At 43.3% G+C, this 18,552-nt stretch overlaps 1 protein-coding gene across 4 annotated transcripts in view; it reads right to left on the bottom strand.

Moving 5' to 3' along the window:
• Cc2d2a (coiled-coil and C2 domain containing 2A) overlaps positions 1-18,552 on the bottom strand; it is a 71,765-nt gene that overhangs the window by 18,267 nt on the left and 34,946 nt on the right. For 3 of the 4 annotated variants that reach the window (XM_040747039.1, XM_040747037.1, XM_040747040.1), the window contains 13 exons: positions 18,324-18,464; positions 17,134-17,290; positions 16,360-16,601; positions 15,342-15,519; positions 14,692-14,848; positions 11,476-11,623; positions 9,886-10,024; positions 8,058-8,261; positions 6,099-6,191; positions 4,816-4,907; positions 3,718-3,732; positions 1,999-2,166; positions 295-400 (listed from right to left, as the gene is read on the bottom strand). In XM_040747039.1, coding sequence (XP_040602973.1) covers positions 295-400; positions 1,999-2,166; positions 3,718-3,732; positions 4,816-4,907; positions 6,099-6,191; positions 8,058-8,261; positions 9,886-10,024; positions 11,476-11,623; positions 14,692-14,848; positions 15,342-15,519; positions 16,360-16,601; positions 17,134-17,290; positions 18,324-18,464 — 1,840 coding nt within the window. The remainder of the gene's footprint in view (positions 1-294; positions 401-1,998; positions 2,167-3,717; positions 3,733-4,815; positions 4,908-6,098; positions 6,192-8,057; positions 8,262-9,885; positions 10,025-11,475; positions 11,624-14,691; positions 14,849-15,341; positions 15,520-16,359; positions 16,602-17,133; positions 17,291-18,323; positions 18,465-18,552) is intronic. The other variant, XM_005068811.4, reaches the window with a different exon arrangement.

Below are 18,552 nucleotides of genomic sequence, written 5' to 3'. Positions count from 1 at the left end.
TGAATTGTCAGGAGGGGAGTAGAACCTAGGACCTCTGTAGGAGCAGCCAAGTATGCTTAACTACTGAGCTGTTTCTCAAGCCCCTAACCTTGAACTTCTGATCCTCTTGCTTCCACCTGCCAAGTGCAAAGACTATATAGACAGTGCTACCACACTCAGTTTACACAATGCCAAGGATCTAACCCAGGGCCTTATGAATACTAGACAAGCACTACACCAACTGAACATAGCCAAGACCCTTAACACAACTCTTAAAGCAGGATTCAAAGCAGAAAACCAGCCTTGTTCTCTTACCTGGCCAAGAGGGTAGTCAGTGTTGTGCACTGGACTGTGTGTGTTGGGGGAAGCAGTTTGCTTTTCACTGAAAGTCCTTGAAGATCTCGATGGCTGCTGGAACTTGCTAGGAGGGAAAAGGTATGAAAGGAGTAAATAACAGATCTCAGAGTGGTCATTGTCTCTATGCTTGTTGATATCTAGAAGGCTTTGAATATGTACTGGCCCATCCTGGGTGACCTTATGATTACCAAGGCATTCTCCAACTTCCCTTTCCTGGCCTGCGTGTCTCTCTGGGAGCAGAGGTAAGGATAGCTTCCCTCCTCCTCCACTATCAAAGGAGTCATGTGAGTCCCAGTCCCTCTCTGCAGCAGAGTCCTGGCTCCATCTCATTATGGTTCCCTTGCACTGTATCAATAGATGTTTTGTAGTAGGATGAGTACTGTCAGTGGGTAAGAGCTCTTGCTACACAAGCATAGGAATCGGCATTTGGATCTTAGTACCCATATAAAAAGCTGGGCGTGACTGTGCATGCACCTGTAACTCCAACACTGTGGGAGGGGGAGACAGAAGGGCATCTGGGGGGCTAGCTAGCCACCAGTCTCACTCTATATTTAGTGGATGACCCTATCTCAGAGGACTAAGGTCGAGAGTAATAGAGCAGAACACCTGATATCCTCCTCTGGCCTCTGCACATAAGCATAAAGGTGCATGCACTCATATACACATGTGTTCATATGCCTTGCATTCATGTCTATACATAAAACAGAAGAGGAAACAAAGGGCAGAATAATGGGGTGAGAGGACAGAGGGATGGAGAAAGGAAGAACCTAGAGAATTGGAAAGAAGATGCCAAGAGCTATCTTGGCACTCTGGAATCTGATAGTGCTGGATGACCTGGGCCAGACCACATGTACCATCTTTGCTTGTTTTCTTCCTAGTAAAATTGAGCTAGTAATAGTGGTAACAGTTGAATGAAATGACATATGTGGATGTGCCTACCATGGTTCTGTACATGGAGAAGGGACAAGTTCTACTTCCTTCCATTGCGGCAACAAGGGTACCCACAAGAAGAATTTCAATTCCTTATCTTTCTATCACTGTAAGAAATTCAGATTGGATCCCACTATAGGAATGTTCTCCCCATTTCCCCAATATGTTGAACCACCATAGTCATAACTCATTTTTCTGAACAGGTAAGAGAAGCAAACCATGGACAGATGCTTCTTATGTTGCTGTCTAGAGAGAAGCAAACCATGGACAGATGCTTCTTATGTTGCTGTCTAGAGAGAAGCAAACCATGGACAGATGCTTCTTATGTTGCTGTCTAGCTCACGCCCATTACTTGGCCCCTGCCTCTTTGCTTCAGGTTACCAGACCATGGGTGATCAGCGTCTGAGCCTGGTGAGCATCCAGTTCTCTCCTGAGAAGCTGATGTGTGGTCGGAGGGACTACTTCTATCACATGAGAAAAGTGGAGCCAACTCAGAGAAAAGCAAGTAGAAAAGACAACAAGCACTCAGGAAAACCGTCTGGCCTTATCACAGTTTATCATGTAGCTGTGCCAATTGTCCTTGGGTTCTACAGGATGTTCCCAACACCCCCATCTTTGAGCTGTTACTTACAAATGATAGGGGTGGGGCTTCAGCAAGAATGTTCAAGTCCCATTGCATTAAAACTTACAGGACGACCAGGTTATCTATGAGGCTGTTCCTAGGGCACTCACCTCACTATGGGCTTCCTCACAGGAATGTCATAAGCCCGGATAATGTTCACCAGCAGCTTTATGTCTCCATCACACAAGTTTTGGGCTGTCACCTTCTTCCGACCTTTTCTCCGTGGCCTCAGTGGTCGCTTTTGTTCTGCCAGCTTGAAAAGGCTTAGGCCCAAAATGCTAATGATTATAGAACAGGATTAGGACTCGGTGGAAAGGAAACATTTAGAAAGTTATTATGTGGCCCCCTAAACTCTGCTTCAAGGTCTCTCAGAGACCCTTGGGCTCTCTCCTTTGAGGGTGGAAAGATTCTAAAATTTCTACGATGCCAGGTGAGGGCAGGAGGAGATTCCCACTGCATGCTTTATTAAATTGTTTTCAGCTATCACTCAATTGTGGCAGCAAACTCAGGCCTGCCCACCCACCCCCCAATCTGCATCTACCTCCTTACTGTCTACCTTGTTCACCAGCCCCTCAAGCATGCTTTGTGCTCTCCACCCTTCACCTGCCAAGCAGTTGCAACTTCCCCCTCCACCAGGCTAGTCTTGCCCCCTTCTCCAGAGAGCGAGCTGCAGCTGCTGGAAGGAGCCCTGCCTCTGAGCCCTTGGAGCACTGTTAACCAGTTCCATTCACCTGACAGTGCACATGGCCTCTTGGGAAGTTTCTGGACAATGCTTCTTATTCTCTGAGGCTGTATGGACTTGAGTGTGAATTCTGGCCCTGCTCTTTGCCTTGTGACAAATTGTGCACCTCTGCGAGTTTGTTTCCTCATGTGTAAAGTGAAGGTACTAGCATCTTCAAGTGGTTAAGAGGGTTAGTGAGGAAGGGCGTGCAGCACCCTGGCACTTCTCCTGCATTTACTGGGTGCCCTAAAATGAGTAAGTGTTGGAATGGCAGTGCCCAGGATAGAGAGACTATGCTGAATGTGGGGAGGTAGAAAGGTTCTGGGAAGAATGATGCCTCTCTGCCTTTCACTGAGAGCTGTGCTTCACGCACTGCCTGCAGACAGAAGTAGCAAGGGCAGTGAGTTATGGAACTAAACAGACCTTACCATGTACCTAGAAGCTGATTTGTGGCAATGCCCTTAGCCACAGGACACAGCCACCTAATAGCTGCAGTGTCTGGATTATTTGCCTTTCTGCTAAGTACTGACCTGGCCCAGTTAGATTCTTGACTGAGCCTTCTTTGCATGCACTGGCTGAGGATGGAGACCCTGAACACTACTAGTGACTCTCATAAGGAATCCCAAGGGAATTCTAGGAGCGGCTCAGATTGGTCTCTAGTGTCTTAGGACAGGTACCATTTATAAAAGTGTTCTGTATTAGTCAGAGGAGTGCTAGAAACCTTACATTAAAAAGTTCTAGTCTTTACAACTACAACATTTACCATACTTTTAAGATACAGAAACCAGACTCTGATAGGGGCTTTGATTGATGAAGACTGCTTGGTGTATGAAGAGAATTAGGGTTTAAACTCAGGCCATGTTCTAGTCACTCTGCTGGGACACCTACCTAGCTCAAAGCTAGGGGTCTGAGAGCTTTGCCAGCCATCCTGACATGGCACATCTCCCTTGCCAATGCTTTCTCTCCACAACATGACTACTCTTGTGAGACTTTGATGCCTCCTTAGCAACCAGCATAGGAGCATATTGTCAGTTGAGACTACTAGAAATGGAAGCATTTTAATTTAAAGCCAAGAACAAACTAAAATTAAAAAAAAGAATGAACATACCCCGAGCCTTCAGAACTTAATGCAGAAAGTAAAGCAGAAAAGAAAGAAAGAAAAGAAAGAAAAAAAACAGCATGAACATCATCATCTGTTCTAACTGCAGTTTTTATGCCTGAAAATATTCAACAAATGGCTAGACTAAAGAGAGAGGTTCGACATGGTCACTGTTCCCTTTTGTTCATAGATGGAGCTGTAAGGGGCCACCATGGATAGTACCATGTCTTCTTTCTTGGCTTGATGGGGAGAGGAAATGTATGTATAGGAAATAAATTTTACAGATTTATTTTATTTTTAATTGTGTGTAATGTGTGTGTCTGAGTGAGGGTATGTACTTGTTCCCAGGGAGGCCAGAAAAGATATCTTGCAACTGGCCTTGTAGAAGGTTATGAAGAGCACGATGTGGATGCAGGGAGCCTAACTTAGGTCCCCTGAATGAGCATTAAGTGCTCTACACCTCTGAGCCATCTCTTCAGTCCCCAAAAATAACCTTTACACAAGGACAGACACTTAACCACTGAGAAGGTCATGACATGAATGCCCCTCCTAAGGCCGCCCCTACAGAAAATTATCTTTTCACATCCATGCACACACTCCTGTCTGAGACTATCTGAATATTAGTCCAACAGGGAATCAAGCACGTAAGCCAGTGCCCAACTTCCATGTAAATATCCATCTTTCCATGTGGCCCTCACCAAGCACATGCTTTAGCTCTGTGGTAGGACCAGGCTGTCCCCTGTGATGCTAGAACCTCAGAGGGTGTGGTCTCAGCCACGTCCAGTGTGGGATATGGACAGGAAGCCTGGCATTAGGAGACTGGAAAAGCAGGGAGGATGTGCAGGAGGGATGCGGTCAGAGTTAGCTTACCTGCAATAGGAAATGACAAAGGCTACTTGGCGGTAGAGAAAGATGGGATGGGCTCTACTGGAAAATGTTGTAGTGGCCCTAGGATGCTTTGCCCTGACATAAGTCCCTCAAGTAACATTATCATGAGGCATTGATTGTGTTGGCCCAGATTTCCAACGCACATTGTGTAATGACAAAATCTTACATATGTCATCTATGTAACAGAGTAAGATAGTAGTAGCTTTATTTATTTTTTACCTGATGTTGGGGACTTCTTCTTCTACTACCAAATCAGTAAGAAGGAAATGGTGTTTTGCCGTTAGGAAGCGATTTACCACTGAGTCTCTAACCTGAGAAAAGAAATCAGCATTACTTAAGACAGTCATGCTATTTAAAATCATTGACTATTTCTTTCAGTGATTCGATGCCACATAGTCCTCCCTCTAACATCCCATCACCACTAGTTTTCTTTCTTTTTTTATGGAAAGTTTAGTTCTATTTTATTTGCATTGGTATTTTTTGGACATGTCTGTCGGTGTGAGGGTATCAGACTTGTAGCTACAGACAGTTGTGTACTGCCATGTGGGTGCTGGGAATTGAACCCAGGACCTCTAGAAGAGCTGTCCGTGCTCTTAACCTCTGAGCCATCTCTCCAGCCCCCACCAAGAGTTTTCTATTGTTATATGCTTTCTACTTTCCCTCTCTATACTGTAAACTCCATAAAGACAGATTCTGAGAAATTGACTATTGTTTGTTTTCATTTTGTTCACTGTTACCTTTTTAGGAGATTGAAACGTTTCTGAAACATAAGATAGCAATATTCTGTTGAATGAATACAGCAACAAAAAATAAAAAAAATAGGATCAGTCTTGAAGCAAGCACAGTTGAAAACAGATTCTTGTGGTTTTTTTCCTATTCAGAGTGGTTCACCTGGAGTTCTAGTGGTACAACTAGTCAGCACATGTTACCTACACAGAATAATTCACCTTCTAATTTAAATAAGGAACTCTTAATTGCCGGCAGTTAGTCATTATTTTTTGTATAAGTCACAGAGTAGATTATCTAGATAGGAAGAATGCATTGTAGTTATGACAGCATTTCTTAAAATTTTTAAAAGACGGCTAAAAGTAAAAAAGGGAAAGGATAAACAAAGGGTGTTTTAACTAGTTTTTAGTTTTCTAGTGTGTAAGGGCAGTTCAGATGTAAATGAAAAACTCTTGCTTTTCTTCCAATGCTTATTGTAAAGCCACACAACATAGATGCAATCAGGAAAAAACAGGACTCAGAAATGGAATCCCTTGTAACCATGCCCCACATATGACAGTTAGCAGTATAAATCATGGCATAGCTTAGTGCTTTCATGTATTTAAGAGGTAAACATAGTTGTCAAAAGTTATTTATATATGTGTGGAAACTAGCCTGGGGAGACTACATGGCTTGCATAAGATGCCACAGGCATTTATAAAGGCAGAAACATCCCTATCCTAAAATCCTGGCTTTCTCCCCCTGTGAAGACGGCTTTAAATGATTTTTTTTCTTACTTGCTGAAGGTACTTGGCTACTGTGGCCCTGTGAGCATCCAGGTGGTCCTTGGTTTCAATTATATTTCTGTCTCGTAATCGTTTCTCGTAGTCCTAAAAGTAAAAGGACATCATAGTGTTATGATTTTTAAAGTGTTCCCTGATGTTTTTCTCGGGGTTGGGGAATTATTTATCACATGTGGCTTAAGTCATAAATCTTGGTTCTAAATGTTCCTTCCCCTCCTTCCTGATCTTTGGTGCATATGCAGTGTGCAGGATTCTGAGTCAGTTAGTTGGAATGCCTGTACACTATTAAGTTAAAGTGTTCACACTGGAAGGAATGGACACAATGGGAGAAGAGAAGAAGCTGGTATAACTCAGGGTGCTAATAAGCTCACCACATAACTCGATCAAGCCCTACTCACGTCGTGACTTGTCAGTGTTAAGTGAAGCAATTGTAAAAATAGTGAAAAACTTTTGTGAAAACCATAGTGTTATCACATGGCATCTAGCTACAGATGACTTGGGTCAGCTACTTGGAGGATAGTGATGGATTCTTTGGGCTTCCGTCTGCCCAGGTCTCTCCTTTTAACTACTGATAAAACAGGGTGGCACCCCTGGGATTACCACATTCTACTTTGTATACAATTCTCCATCATAGTTGAATGCCCAGCAGTGTCTTTTAACCTAGATTCAGTGACTCAGAGATGTTTTTCAACATTTTTGGACCTGGGAGAGGAGGGCACCTCTGTCTCCATTTGCTAAGGCCTATAGATACAAACTTGGATGATTCTGGTGATCCTGTGGTCAACTGGAGAAGACTATCTGCAAATGAGAAGGAAGTCACTATACCAGAAGCCCAGACAGGATGGATAAGTGCCCTAGCATCTGGGAGGACTTGAGGCATAGATGCATTCCACTATCCACATAATTTTATTTTGAATCTTTTTTTTTTTGTTTGTTTGTTTTTTGTTTTTCAAGACAGGGTTTTTCTGTATTGTTTGGAGGCTGTCCTGGAACTCACTCTGTAGACCAGGCTGGCCTCAAACTTACAGAGATCTGCCTGCCTCTGCCTCCCAAGTGCTGGGACTAAAGGTGTGTGCCTCCAATGTCCAGCTTTGTTTTGAATCTTAAAAATTAATTTTTTAGATTATTTAATTTTATATGTGTAAGTATTTTATTTGCATGTATGTACATATGTGTATAATGTGTGTGCTTAGCATCCATGTCGTTTAGAAGAAGGTATCATATCAGATTCCCTGAAACTGGAGTTATGGATATTGAATGCTGGGAATTGAACTCAGGTCCTCTGCAAGAACATGAATTCTTAACCACTGACCTCTGTCTCCGTCCTTATTCTCATACTTTTAGGGGATTTCATTGTCTAGTTAACTCCAGTTGATGGCTGAGGAAATTCAATTGTGGGTTCAGGTTCATACCAGGAAGAACCAAATAACTAAAAATACTTCTCAAGAGTAGTTTCTACATGAAAAATCACAATAATTTGTAGACCTCTCCACTGACCTCCTCACTCACAGATTTATCTGACTTTTGCCAGCCTGCTCCATCAACACTTTCCTTTCTTCATAATCCCTCCAGGGCCACCGAGTCCTGCTTCTCTCTGTGACCTGTCGAGCCTTTGATACTCTTCTGCTCTTAGATACTATTCCTGGTCTTGGGCTTCCATCTTGTCTTGGCTGTTCAAATCCTCCCCTTCTTGTTCTCCCTGGGTTTTGTCACTGTGTCCTAATGTCTTAGAGCGTGCTTACCATGAACTTACCCTACCTAAGTGGAGCTGAATGCTTGACTAAGGCACGCATAATCAGTAATATCAGCTCTGAAGATATTTTCAACCTTACAATTCTAATTGTGCCTATGTAGAGAAACCAGCATTGCCGGGAACAGTGACAAGGTGCACGTCCAGCAGCATGCTCAATACCATAGCAGACAGCTCGTTAACCTCTTTGCTCAATTTCTTACCTGGAATACCTTTTCCATAATTTCTCGGTCATACACTGGGATTTGTTTATAATTCCGGAATTCTGGCACCTCTTGGCTTCTAAGACGGAGAAGCCTGAACCGTTTGGATCTATTTAATTCCTCTTCTGAGACAAAGTTGAATTCCTGCTGTAGCTGTTCCAGTCGGAAGAAGTCAGGGACATAGGATTCTCCACTGGTAGCAACCTACAAGAGGGAGAAGACACACAGTTCCAGATAGTAGGCAGATGCTTTCTAAAGAAACTGAACTGAGCTCCAGGAATGCCGAACAGTTTGTGACCAACAGAATTGAAAGGTTAGTTACATTAAAGCAATGGCAGCAAGCAAATACTTAGTGGATTTTATTTTTTTAATCGCCATAAATCATTTTTCAAAAAAAATAGTAGTTTCATTTTTCATATCTGTGCTTTCCTGTTATGAATACATGCAGAGTGAAAAGGGAGAGCTTCATGTCAGGGTGCAGTGCCTTGACCAGGTGCTTACTGGAAATAAGATTGCCTAAGGTGCACACAATGTGTGTGACTTTTAAATTCCTGTGTGCAGATGTATAGATCAAGACTCCTTGCCAGCTGGCTTCATTCAGCCCCCAGGGTGATCATGGTCTCCTGTCTGAACAGCATCTCATGGCCTTGGTTATTGAGAGTGAACCAGAGATGAGCATAGGCTAGCCAAGTTCTAGGGCCCAGGAAGTACAGCTCCTGGACACCACAGAGAAGCTGGAAGAGTGGCTACATTCCCTTCAGGCACTGCCAGCCTCCAGGCTTGGTGCTTTGCCACCTGCGACCTCCTGCTAGGAAGAACAGGGAAATGAGCAGGGACTTTCTGGAGCCATAGGATGGCAAAGGGGACCCTGCTCTTATGCCAGGGAAACTCTTGGCCCACAAAGAGAGGCCAATTGAAAGGAAACCCATGTGCTTTATTTTCCATGGAAAAACTAATGGGTAAAAAATAAATAAAAGGATGTGGTAAGTACATCTATTGATGATTTCAAGATAGTAATTAAGACATGACATGAAAATGTTCTATAAACTACACTGCAGTTGAGGTGGCGTGGGCTCTTCTTTCTGGTATGACTGTTCTCTATATTAAGCAGCGGCAAGTCAGAGGAATATTTGTAAGGAGCAAAGGCTGAATGAAATGGTTTGTCTTGAAACTTGGATGAAAATGAAAGTTTCACAACACTTATAATTATCCATCTGATAAGCCATGATGATGAGCATGTGTTGTATGGTCACCCTTGAGACCCGTACTTGTTCACAGTAGTTTTGAGACATTTCATCCCACTGCATTTGATTCCAGGAAAGATAGAGTGGGTGTGTTCAGGGTCACATGACTGTAGACAAATTTCATAAACTACCCAATCAGTACTGAAAGCGTAAGAAGAGGACCTGGGATCTGGTTATTATCAGGGTGGTTGTGAACAAGCAGCTCTGAGTCTAAAGTTATTTGTCTTTCTGTGTAGTGGGGGAATGGAACCTTTCTTTGGGAGCTTCTCTGAGTCTGCAGAAACAGTAACAAAACAAGCGAATTATATTTATTGTATGTGGATTGTGTGCCCATCTGAGAGTTTATACACATTGGCTCGTATCCTCCTCATCCACTGTGAGGGGGCAGCACAGGGCTTATAGCATTGATGCCCAACTGCGTCTCACAGCCAGGAAGGTGGCAGAGCTGAGATTTTAACCTGTGATTGACAGCTCTCGCATTCTTTAACAGCTGTACAGGAAACTGCAAAAGAAAATGCATGAAAAGGCATGTATTTTATCATCTCAGAATTTAGAAATGGTTTATGCGTCTTTGGCCATGTTACCGAGATCAGCTGCATCAAAGGGGCATTGTTGGGGTCATTGGGGTCAAGCTTGGACTCTGCTGCCCACTTGGCTAGCTTCTTCATGTCTGTCAGCCCTGATGTGCCAATGGACGAGATGGCGTCTGCACTCTTCAAAGCACTGGAAAAAAACACAAGCAGGAGAAGCAATCAGAAGCTTGACTTCAACAGAGTCAACACTACTTACAGACACCGTTAACTTCTTTCTACAAGAGGAAGCTCACTACAGAGACCTGGGGCTCTTTCTTTTCTTGATTATTAAATATGTTGTACAGCAATAAAGAAGTAGGAATAGGAGTGCCCATGTGACCTAATGCCACAGCTCTGCCCAGTGCAGTGAAGTGTTCCTCATTTCACATCCTTGCTGCTGTGGTCCAGGGAACCCTGGATGCCTCAGCTCCCAGGCCACTTGGACAGCAGCTTTGGACACAGAACTCAAAGGAGATTCATGGTCAGCATGGCTGAGGTGGGATTTATCACACTTTACTTGCTCATTCCCTGCTTTACTTCTGGAGGGGCCAAAGCTTTGGCTTAGGAGATGTCCTCAGCACTAAATTCCAGTGTCAAGATGAGAAAATGCCCAGCTGCAGGGCACACCAGGTCTTTATCAGAAGTGATTCTTGACTTGGCACATGGTGGCTTCATTTACTTGTAGCAGGTTGGTATGGGGATACGTAGGACATGAAGGGGACAAAACAAAATCTCATTTTGATTCTCCATATGTTGAAGTCATTTGGAAAGATGTCTCATCTGTGATGGAGATGTATCATTTTACTCATATTTGTATGTGTGTGCATGCATGCATGTGTGCACATATGGGTATGGGCATGCATACCATGTGTGTGTGTAGAACAGAGAACAAGCTTCAAGAGTCCTTTCTCTTCTTCTGCTTTGTGGGTTCCAGGGATTAAACTGGTTGTCAGGCTTGGCAGCAAACACCTTTACACACTGAATCATCTCTCTGGTTCTAAATAGCCTTTTGCTTCTGAGATGGGGCAACCATGACCCGAATGGTGAGGTAGCTGACTGGTGATGTATCTATATGGAGATGGCATAGGGAGCCTCTGACAGAGGGTTTCCAGGCTGCAGGCTGCCTGGATCAACAGCACACCACAGAGGCCACCTGGGCTAGACTGGGAGGCCAGGGATCCTGCCTCTCCTCTGGAGGACGACCTAGGATCTAGCACTTGGGGAAGAGAGCTGGAAAGCAGGAAGTTTCCCACATCCAGCAAGCTCTGCCAATCACTACCAAATAACCTTTAGTAAGAGAGAAATATATAACCATATGCTGTGCACCTCTCTGTTCATGAGGTGAAAAAAAAAGACCACACAGAGTTTCTGAGACAATCAAATGAACTTTTTTAAGGGGGTATATCTGCCACCAATGCCTATCCTATATATGTCAGGTGAATAGTATTCTAAATTTTCTCTCAAGAAAAAAAATGTAAAAGTACCATGAAATACAGGCTTCTAGAAATAAAAGGAAAGAATATGATATCCCAAGCCCCCCTCCACCCCCGGGTTATAATAACAATGCTGACACTGGTCACTAGTTCATTCTAGACATGTTACCTTCGAAATCCAATATTCTGCTGTGACAGTGGAGGGATTAAAGGAATCCCATTTTCTCCAACAGCCCATGTCACACTGTGCGACACCTTCCCTGAGGTCATCAGAGTCAGTTGATTGCTGCCATCAGCTTCAAAGGAGAAGGGCACTCCTAAGGGACATCAAGGTCAACAGGATGGTGTTTAGAAGGGCGACAACAGTGCAGGCCTGTCAAGAGAGCTCATGATAGAGAGATGGCACTTGGGGTCGGAGTGGAGGGATTGAGTACATGATCCAAGCCCAAACCACTGCAGGTAAAGCTATGCAGAATCAGGCTCTGTCTAACAGCTGAGAGTAGAGTTTCCATGGTGTGCTATCCTTAAGACCACAAGTGTGCAGTATCTTGGTTCTGCAATTTTACAGCTGTGATAACTCTGAAAAACTAAACTTCTCTGAACTGCACCTCTTTAACACATAAGGGAAATGATAGTGTTCTTCTAGGAAGTATTTCAAAAGCAGGTGTTTGTTCATCTATTTAAGACATTTTTACACATTCCTATTTGGTTTTAGGCTTAACTTAGCAGTAAAGATGTGGTGATATATTTTTATGATTTATTAGAGCCACTGGAGATCCAAATAGCAAAGCAGCTATACTAGTGGTGACACACACCTTTAATCCCATGACTCATCAGACAAAGGCAGATGTCTCTCTCTGAGCTCAAGGGCAGCCAGGGCTACAGGCGATTGATTCATTCTGAAAGAGTAACAGAACTCACACCTTTAATCCCAGCACTAGGGGATATAAAAGATAGGAGCAGGGTCTTCAGTGGTCAGTATCAGGCATTCATTCTCCAGCCACATTGAGGAAAGGCAGCAGTCTGAGGCTTGATGGAGAGCTCATGGAGACAGGATCAGCCCGTTTAGCTTGAGGTAAAGGTAAGACCTAGCGGCTTTATTAGTTTGCTTTTCTGATCTTTAGCTTGAAGCTTAAGCCCCAATATTAAGCTTCTGGTTTTTTATTATCACATATCACATAAATGAATTTAAATGAATCAAAAGAAATGAGCTGCTGTGAGCTTTTTTTTTTAAATGAGCCCTGCTCTTATGATGTTTATAAAGTGTGTATAAAGGAGCTGGTAAATGAGATATATGCTTGGCACACTGGTGAGCAGTAAGCATCAAGGAAGAAGGTAGTAGGAAGGTATAAAGCATGTGCTGAGGAGGCAGGGCTGTGGAGAGATGGTCCAGCGGTTAAGAGCATTGGCTGATCTTCTAGAAGTCCTCAGTTCAATTCCCAGCAACCACATGGTGTCTCACCACCATCCATAATAGGATCTGATGCCCTCTTCTGGCCTGCAGGTATATATGCAAGAGCACTCATGCATAAAAACAAATTAAATTAAAAAGAAAAAGAAACGCTTTCTGGCCAGGCATACAGGGTAGGTGGGGATCACTGAGTTTCAGGCCAAACTGATCTACACAGCAAGTTCCAGGATAGCCAGGGCTATGTAGAGACCCCATCTCAAGCAAACAAATAAACAAACCAAAGGAACACTCTCTGTTTAATGCCTCTGAAAGAAAGTGAGGCCTTAGAGGCTTCTGGAGGCTTGGCAAGGAACAGGCAAACTAAGAGTTAAACTGTTTTGGCTACCACAAGGCTTTACTGTGTTGACTCCCACAAGTTGGAAATTAATGATGAAATCAGTCTATACAGTTCCATTTAATTAACTAAAGGAAATAAAAGTTTTTAGGCACCACGGTATCTTCACTGTCTGGAGTTCCAATTACTATTGTTAACATAAGTCAGTATCCCTGATCCCCTGTAGTGCCACGCTTATCGTTACACTTTAAAGGAGGTATCACTGGGTGCATTTTATGAATGAGGAAGATGGTATTCAGACAGGATACATGACTTCCAAAGTCATGTAGCTTGTTACCATTCTACCTGTAACTAAGCCGGAATCGTCAGACTTTTAGAATTAGAACCTCAAAGAATTTTCAAGTTGAAGTTTCAGATATGAAGTAAAGATTAAAAAGTTAGCAGGCAAATGAGTGAGAAGCAGTGGAATTAGGTCAATAAGTATAGAGATCAGTATTAGAATGATTAGAGAGAATATTTGGGGGAAAATTGGATGGAGGATCAGGGTCTCCATGTGTAGCCCTGGCTGTCCTGAAATTTGCTATGTAGAGCAGGCTAATCTAGAACTCACAGAAATCTGTCTGCTTCTGCCTCCTGAGCAGTGGGATTAAAGGATGTGCTAAAATGCTAAACATATTTAGAATTTTTAGTGTGTTCACTTAAAATAAATGGGAACGAATACATGAATGAAAAAGAAATGAGTGTGAGCCTACTGAAAGTAAAAAGAATTAGAAACTGACCAGGATAATTGGAAAATAATTAAGCAATATCTAGGGCTGAAAAATACAACAATTGGAAGGTGAGAACAGGGGTGAATTTCAATGACTAGATATGGCCAAAGAGTGAACTGATGACTTTGGAGGACTCTAGCAGTGAAAGAAAAAGATAATCACATAGGTTAAAAAGAAGTTAAGAAAGGGCTGGGGAGATGGCTCAGTTTTTATGAGGGAGCCAGAAGTTCCATTATATGTCTTATTAGAATTTAGAATTGAGAATGTCGATGAATAATCTCCATATAATGATTAAAGTTAGTATCCTTTAGCCCTATACATCTCTATAACTGTGATATATCTTTTTTTGTGCATAATGCTTCATTTTCATTTCAATTATTGATTAATTATTCAATTAAGATTATTAAAACTGAGAATAAGACATCAAAGATCATACTGAAGCTCTTTAATCCATACACAGTACTTTATGGTAGTGTAGTCATGCATGTTTTCATAAAGAAATGACTTGGCAACAATCCCGTATCTTGTGAATACATGTTAAAGACTGAAAAGAACTACCGTGAGGGTCTTGGGAGATTTGACTCAGGCCCTCAGGCTTGGCACAAAGTGCCTTTGCCTGTTGACCCTCCTTGTTAGCTCCCCTCCTCCTTTTTGAGACAGGGTATTATTCTGTACTTGAAGCTTTGGCACTCCTCCTGCTTTAATCTCCTGAGTGCTAGGAGTCTCTATCCCTGGCTTCTTTTGAAGGTTTGATACCAATTTTATAATTATTTGGTGGTAATTTATAATTCTCTATGAACTGACAAAAGATATATTCAAATTTGGCAGTGAAAAACATTGAGCTGCTGAGAACAAGTTAGCTTTGCTTACCACTTCCAACTCCTTCATGGTCTAGTGTCACATGCTGGTTACTGCTGAACTCCACCTCTTCGATGGGGGCCCTTCCCGTGACAAGGGTAGTCTCAGGGATAGGCAGGAAGACTTCAGCTAGCAAGATTGTACCACTGTGACCAATAGTTTCATAGACCTGAAACCCAGAGATGAGACTCAGCCAGTAGAGATGGCAATAGAATGCACTGTCAGGTATCAGTAAACATTATCAGGGTTTCTGCTAGTCTACCCCAGCCTTGAGTTGGGTCATTATGGTGCCATGGGGACTATCTTATACTCTTTGTGACCAAACTGTCAACAACCTGATTCTGACTTACTCTAGTTTTCTGGGATAGGGCATCATGAAAAATTAGTATTATCAACATGATGGGATCCAAGCATTATCTAGCAGACAGTAAAAGAGCATGCCTGGATTCTGGCAGATGGTCATATTGAAATATTCTTTGGAAAGTCAACTATGGAGCTCACTAGTCCCAGTGGTTACCCCACTAGCCTCTTTAGACAGTGAGTGTATTGACCTCTCTGTTTTCACTAACTTACGAAGAGACATTTAATCACTAAGGGGCCCGTAGAAGGTTTAAAACGATCTTAAAACATCTTGGGGCAGGGATTCTAGTTAACAGACATACCTGAAGCATTAAGCTCTCTGGCCAATTGAATATTTGCAAATTGAAAATTTGCCCAAAGTGAACTCGGAAATCTGCCCCTAGTGGTCGGCTAACAGTCCTGGATACCTCCTTGCTATTGAAGACCACCTTTAAGTACACAGAGCGTCTCCGGACGTCTTCCCTTCTCAAGACTTCCACCCTGCAAAGTGAGACCATGCACAGCTGTAGTTAGTGTTAACTTACTAAGAATCACCATGCATTTGTTAAGTGAATACTGAACATGACAAGGGACACAGCAACTCTGTTGGTCACGTCAGCCCCCATTTGACCTACACAGTGACAAATCTTGAGGAGCTTGCTATAATCAAATGTTGTGGCATGGAACTAATGGGGAAGCCATTGACAGGTACTGAAAAGGGCATGGGTGACTGAGCAAGAGCCCAATCACTGTTGCACTTCGGCCTCCTTGACTTCTTAAATGTGACTTGGGTTTTCATATAAAACAAAATCTTAAGTAAACATACTCCTTGTTCAGTGGAGTTAATTCAGGACTGGAGAGATGACTCAGTGGGCAAGAGTGTTTCCTGTTTTTCTAAAGGACCTGAGTTTGGTTGCCAGAACCCACCAAGGTCAGGAAGCTTATAATGGCTTGTGCTAGTAGGAGGGAGCACGGGTATAGACAGCCATTGTGGAGTGCAGGCATTGACTTGCATTGGGGTTCTTCTCCCACAAGTGCTTCTGCATGACAAGTGGGGTACACAGGTGGGAGAACCCTCTGGAATTGCCAGAGTAAGCATACATCAGCACTTTTACTTGTTCACCCTCATGCCTATGTATGGGGGTATGAATTCTCAGTTCATATGGTGTAGGGTGGTGAGGTACCTCACTGATATGTGTGTGTGGGTACATACGAGCATGCTCCAGTGTCATCCATGATCAGAACATGTGTTTACCTGGTACATTCCAATATCACATATGGTTAGAACATGTGTTTACCTGGTACATTCCAATATCACGTATGGTTAGAACATGTGCTTACCTGGGACACTGGTCATTGGGGGTCACATTCCCTGCCAGACTCAACTCTGGAAGCAGCATGGGCTCCCCTGGTCTCCTCCTGCTGTGGGCTACTCGCTCACGCACCTGCTGTTCTATGACAGCTGGGTCAGTGGGCTCTGGGGGGATGGGCTTCTTGATCTCTTCCTCGGGAAAGGGCTCCTCAACTTCCTCCTCCTCGGGGTGCTCTTCTGCTGTTTGCTTCCTTTTCTTCTTTTTGGCCCTCTATTGGGTGAAAGGTGACCTGGATTTCAAATGATCTCCAGGACTGTCCTTCAGGAGTGTTGTGCCCAGAACAGGGAGAACTGGGTACCCCCACCCCATCCTGTCTCCATCAGCACTTCCCTTGCTGTAGTTCTCTCATCAAGTGGAGACAGGAACAGAACACCTCCCACAGCAGGGCTTCTGAAATGAGGCAACATCTGCAGAGCATTTGCAGGGCCATCAAACCCTCCATTTAAAGTGGCCACGCATGGAAAATACATATTTGGTGAGGTCATTACTCATTATAAGCAATACTATCAATACAGTGTCTGTGCATAGCCCAGGGTTGGGGAGGGTCTTTGAGCAAACATATTAACTAGTCAGTCCTTTTTTGCCCCTGAGCAAGGGGGTAAGAGAGACAGAGAAGAGCCAGCAGGAGACCCTCCCCCCATGTGGCATGCTGGTCTAGCTTCCCTTCTCTTGTGGCAGGAGTTTACCATCTCAGGCTGTCCCCAGGCAGCCCTACTCTTGGGATGAATGATGTCTTACAAACCTGGGTCTTCCTCCAGGCCTTCCACTGCTGATGCAGTGCTCTGTACTCTTCCAACTTCTTTGTGTAGTCTTCTGTGTCCTCTTCCAGCAATTCATGGATTTCAGCTTGAATCTCTGCTTCATATTCATCTTCATCTGCTTTCTGGTCAACTTTTTCCCTTTAAGTGAATTTGCACGTTACAAATAGGCAAAAGAGTACATAAGCAAGGCATCTAAGGCCATTAAAAAATTGACCAAATCTCAAACATTCTGCAAAAGGGTATAAATATGGCTAATTCACAAAAGGCCCTCCCTTATGAGTAGTCAGGGAAACAGAAATTATACCAATAGCTGTTTGGTCTCCAACCTGGTGACAGCGACACTGGGGAAGGCATTAAGCAGCATCGCCCCTCTGGAGTGCATTTGGAGTAAGAATGTCAAGTGGAGATATCTGTTCCTTAGGACTCAACAATTTACTTCAAGGGACATTTCTGAAGACCTAGGTGAATGTATACTAAAAGGCAATTTGGGAAGCTCGCTCACATGTGTGCGCATGTGTGTGTGTGTGTGTGTGTGTGTGTGTGTGTGTGTGTGTGTATGCATGTAAGTGACATGGGTACACATCTAGAATCCAGAGACAGATGTTTAATGTCTTCCAATGTTGTTCTCTGCTTATCTTTTGAGACAGCCTCTCATCCTGAACTTGTTTCTCATCAGTTGGTTAGACTGGCCAGGGATTTCTGGGATCCATCTGTTCCCGCATCCCTACTCCCAAGCTTAGAATTCCAGAATTGTGCAAGCATGCCTGGCTTCTGTCATGGGTGCTAGGGATCTGATCTCAGGTCTTAATGCTCATGCTGCAAGCATTCTTTCAACTGAGCCATCTCCTATAGTAGGGTTTTATAAACAGAACTATAGTTACACACTGTCGATCATGGAAATACATAAAACACAAAGAAGTGTCTGTGTATTAGGCACTGGTTCTATAAAAGTGAAAGACAAGCGATATTAAAGGGTGTGTTCTTAGTGGTTAGGCACAGAGCTAAGACAATGAAAACCACTGGGGAGAGGCATGGGGACTGTCAGGTGCCTGCAATGCTTTCTCAGCCCAGAAAGCATAAGGTTGCTGATGTTTGCTGGTAGTATCTATATACTACACATCTTTCTTGGTGTATAATACAGCCCAATAAACTGGTATTTGAGAAGTCTTACTTTCTCAAGACCAGCTTCAGGGATGTGTTGGTAAACCTCTGGAACTCTCGCAGTGACTTCATCTCTTTCCAAACCTTTATGATGGTCTTAAGCAGTGTTCGGTCTTTCTCTTGCTCAGCATCACGCAGTTTTCGAGTTTGCCTATGAGATGTTATAATTGAGTGTTTGTATCAGTTGTGTTAGTTAATAACAAAGCATTAGTAATTGTTCATGGTTGCACATTGAAGTA

The sequence above is a fragment of the Mesocricetus auratus genome, unplaced genomic scaffold, assembly GCF_017639785.1.
Source record: "Mesocricetus auratus isolate SY011 unplaced genomic scaffold, BCM_Maur_2.0 Super-Scaffold_100006, whole genome shotgun sequence".
Lineage (NCBI taxonomy): Eukaryota > Metazoa > Chordata > Mammalia > Rodentia > Cricetidae > Mesocricetus > Mesocricetus auratus.
The sequence above is the reverse complement of the archived record's forward strand: the minus strand, read 5'-3'. Positions and strand labels throughout refer to the sequence as shown.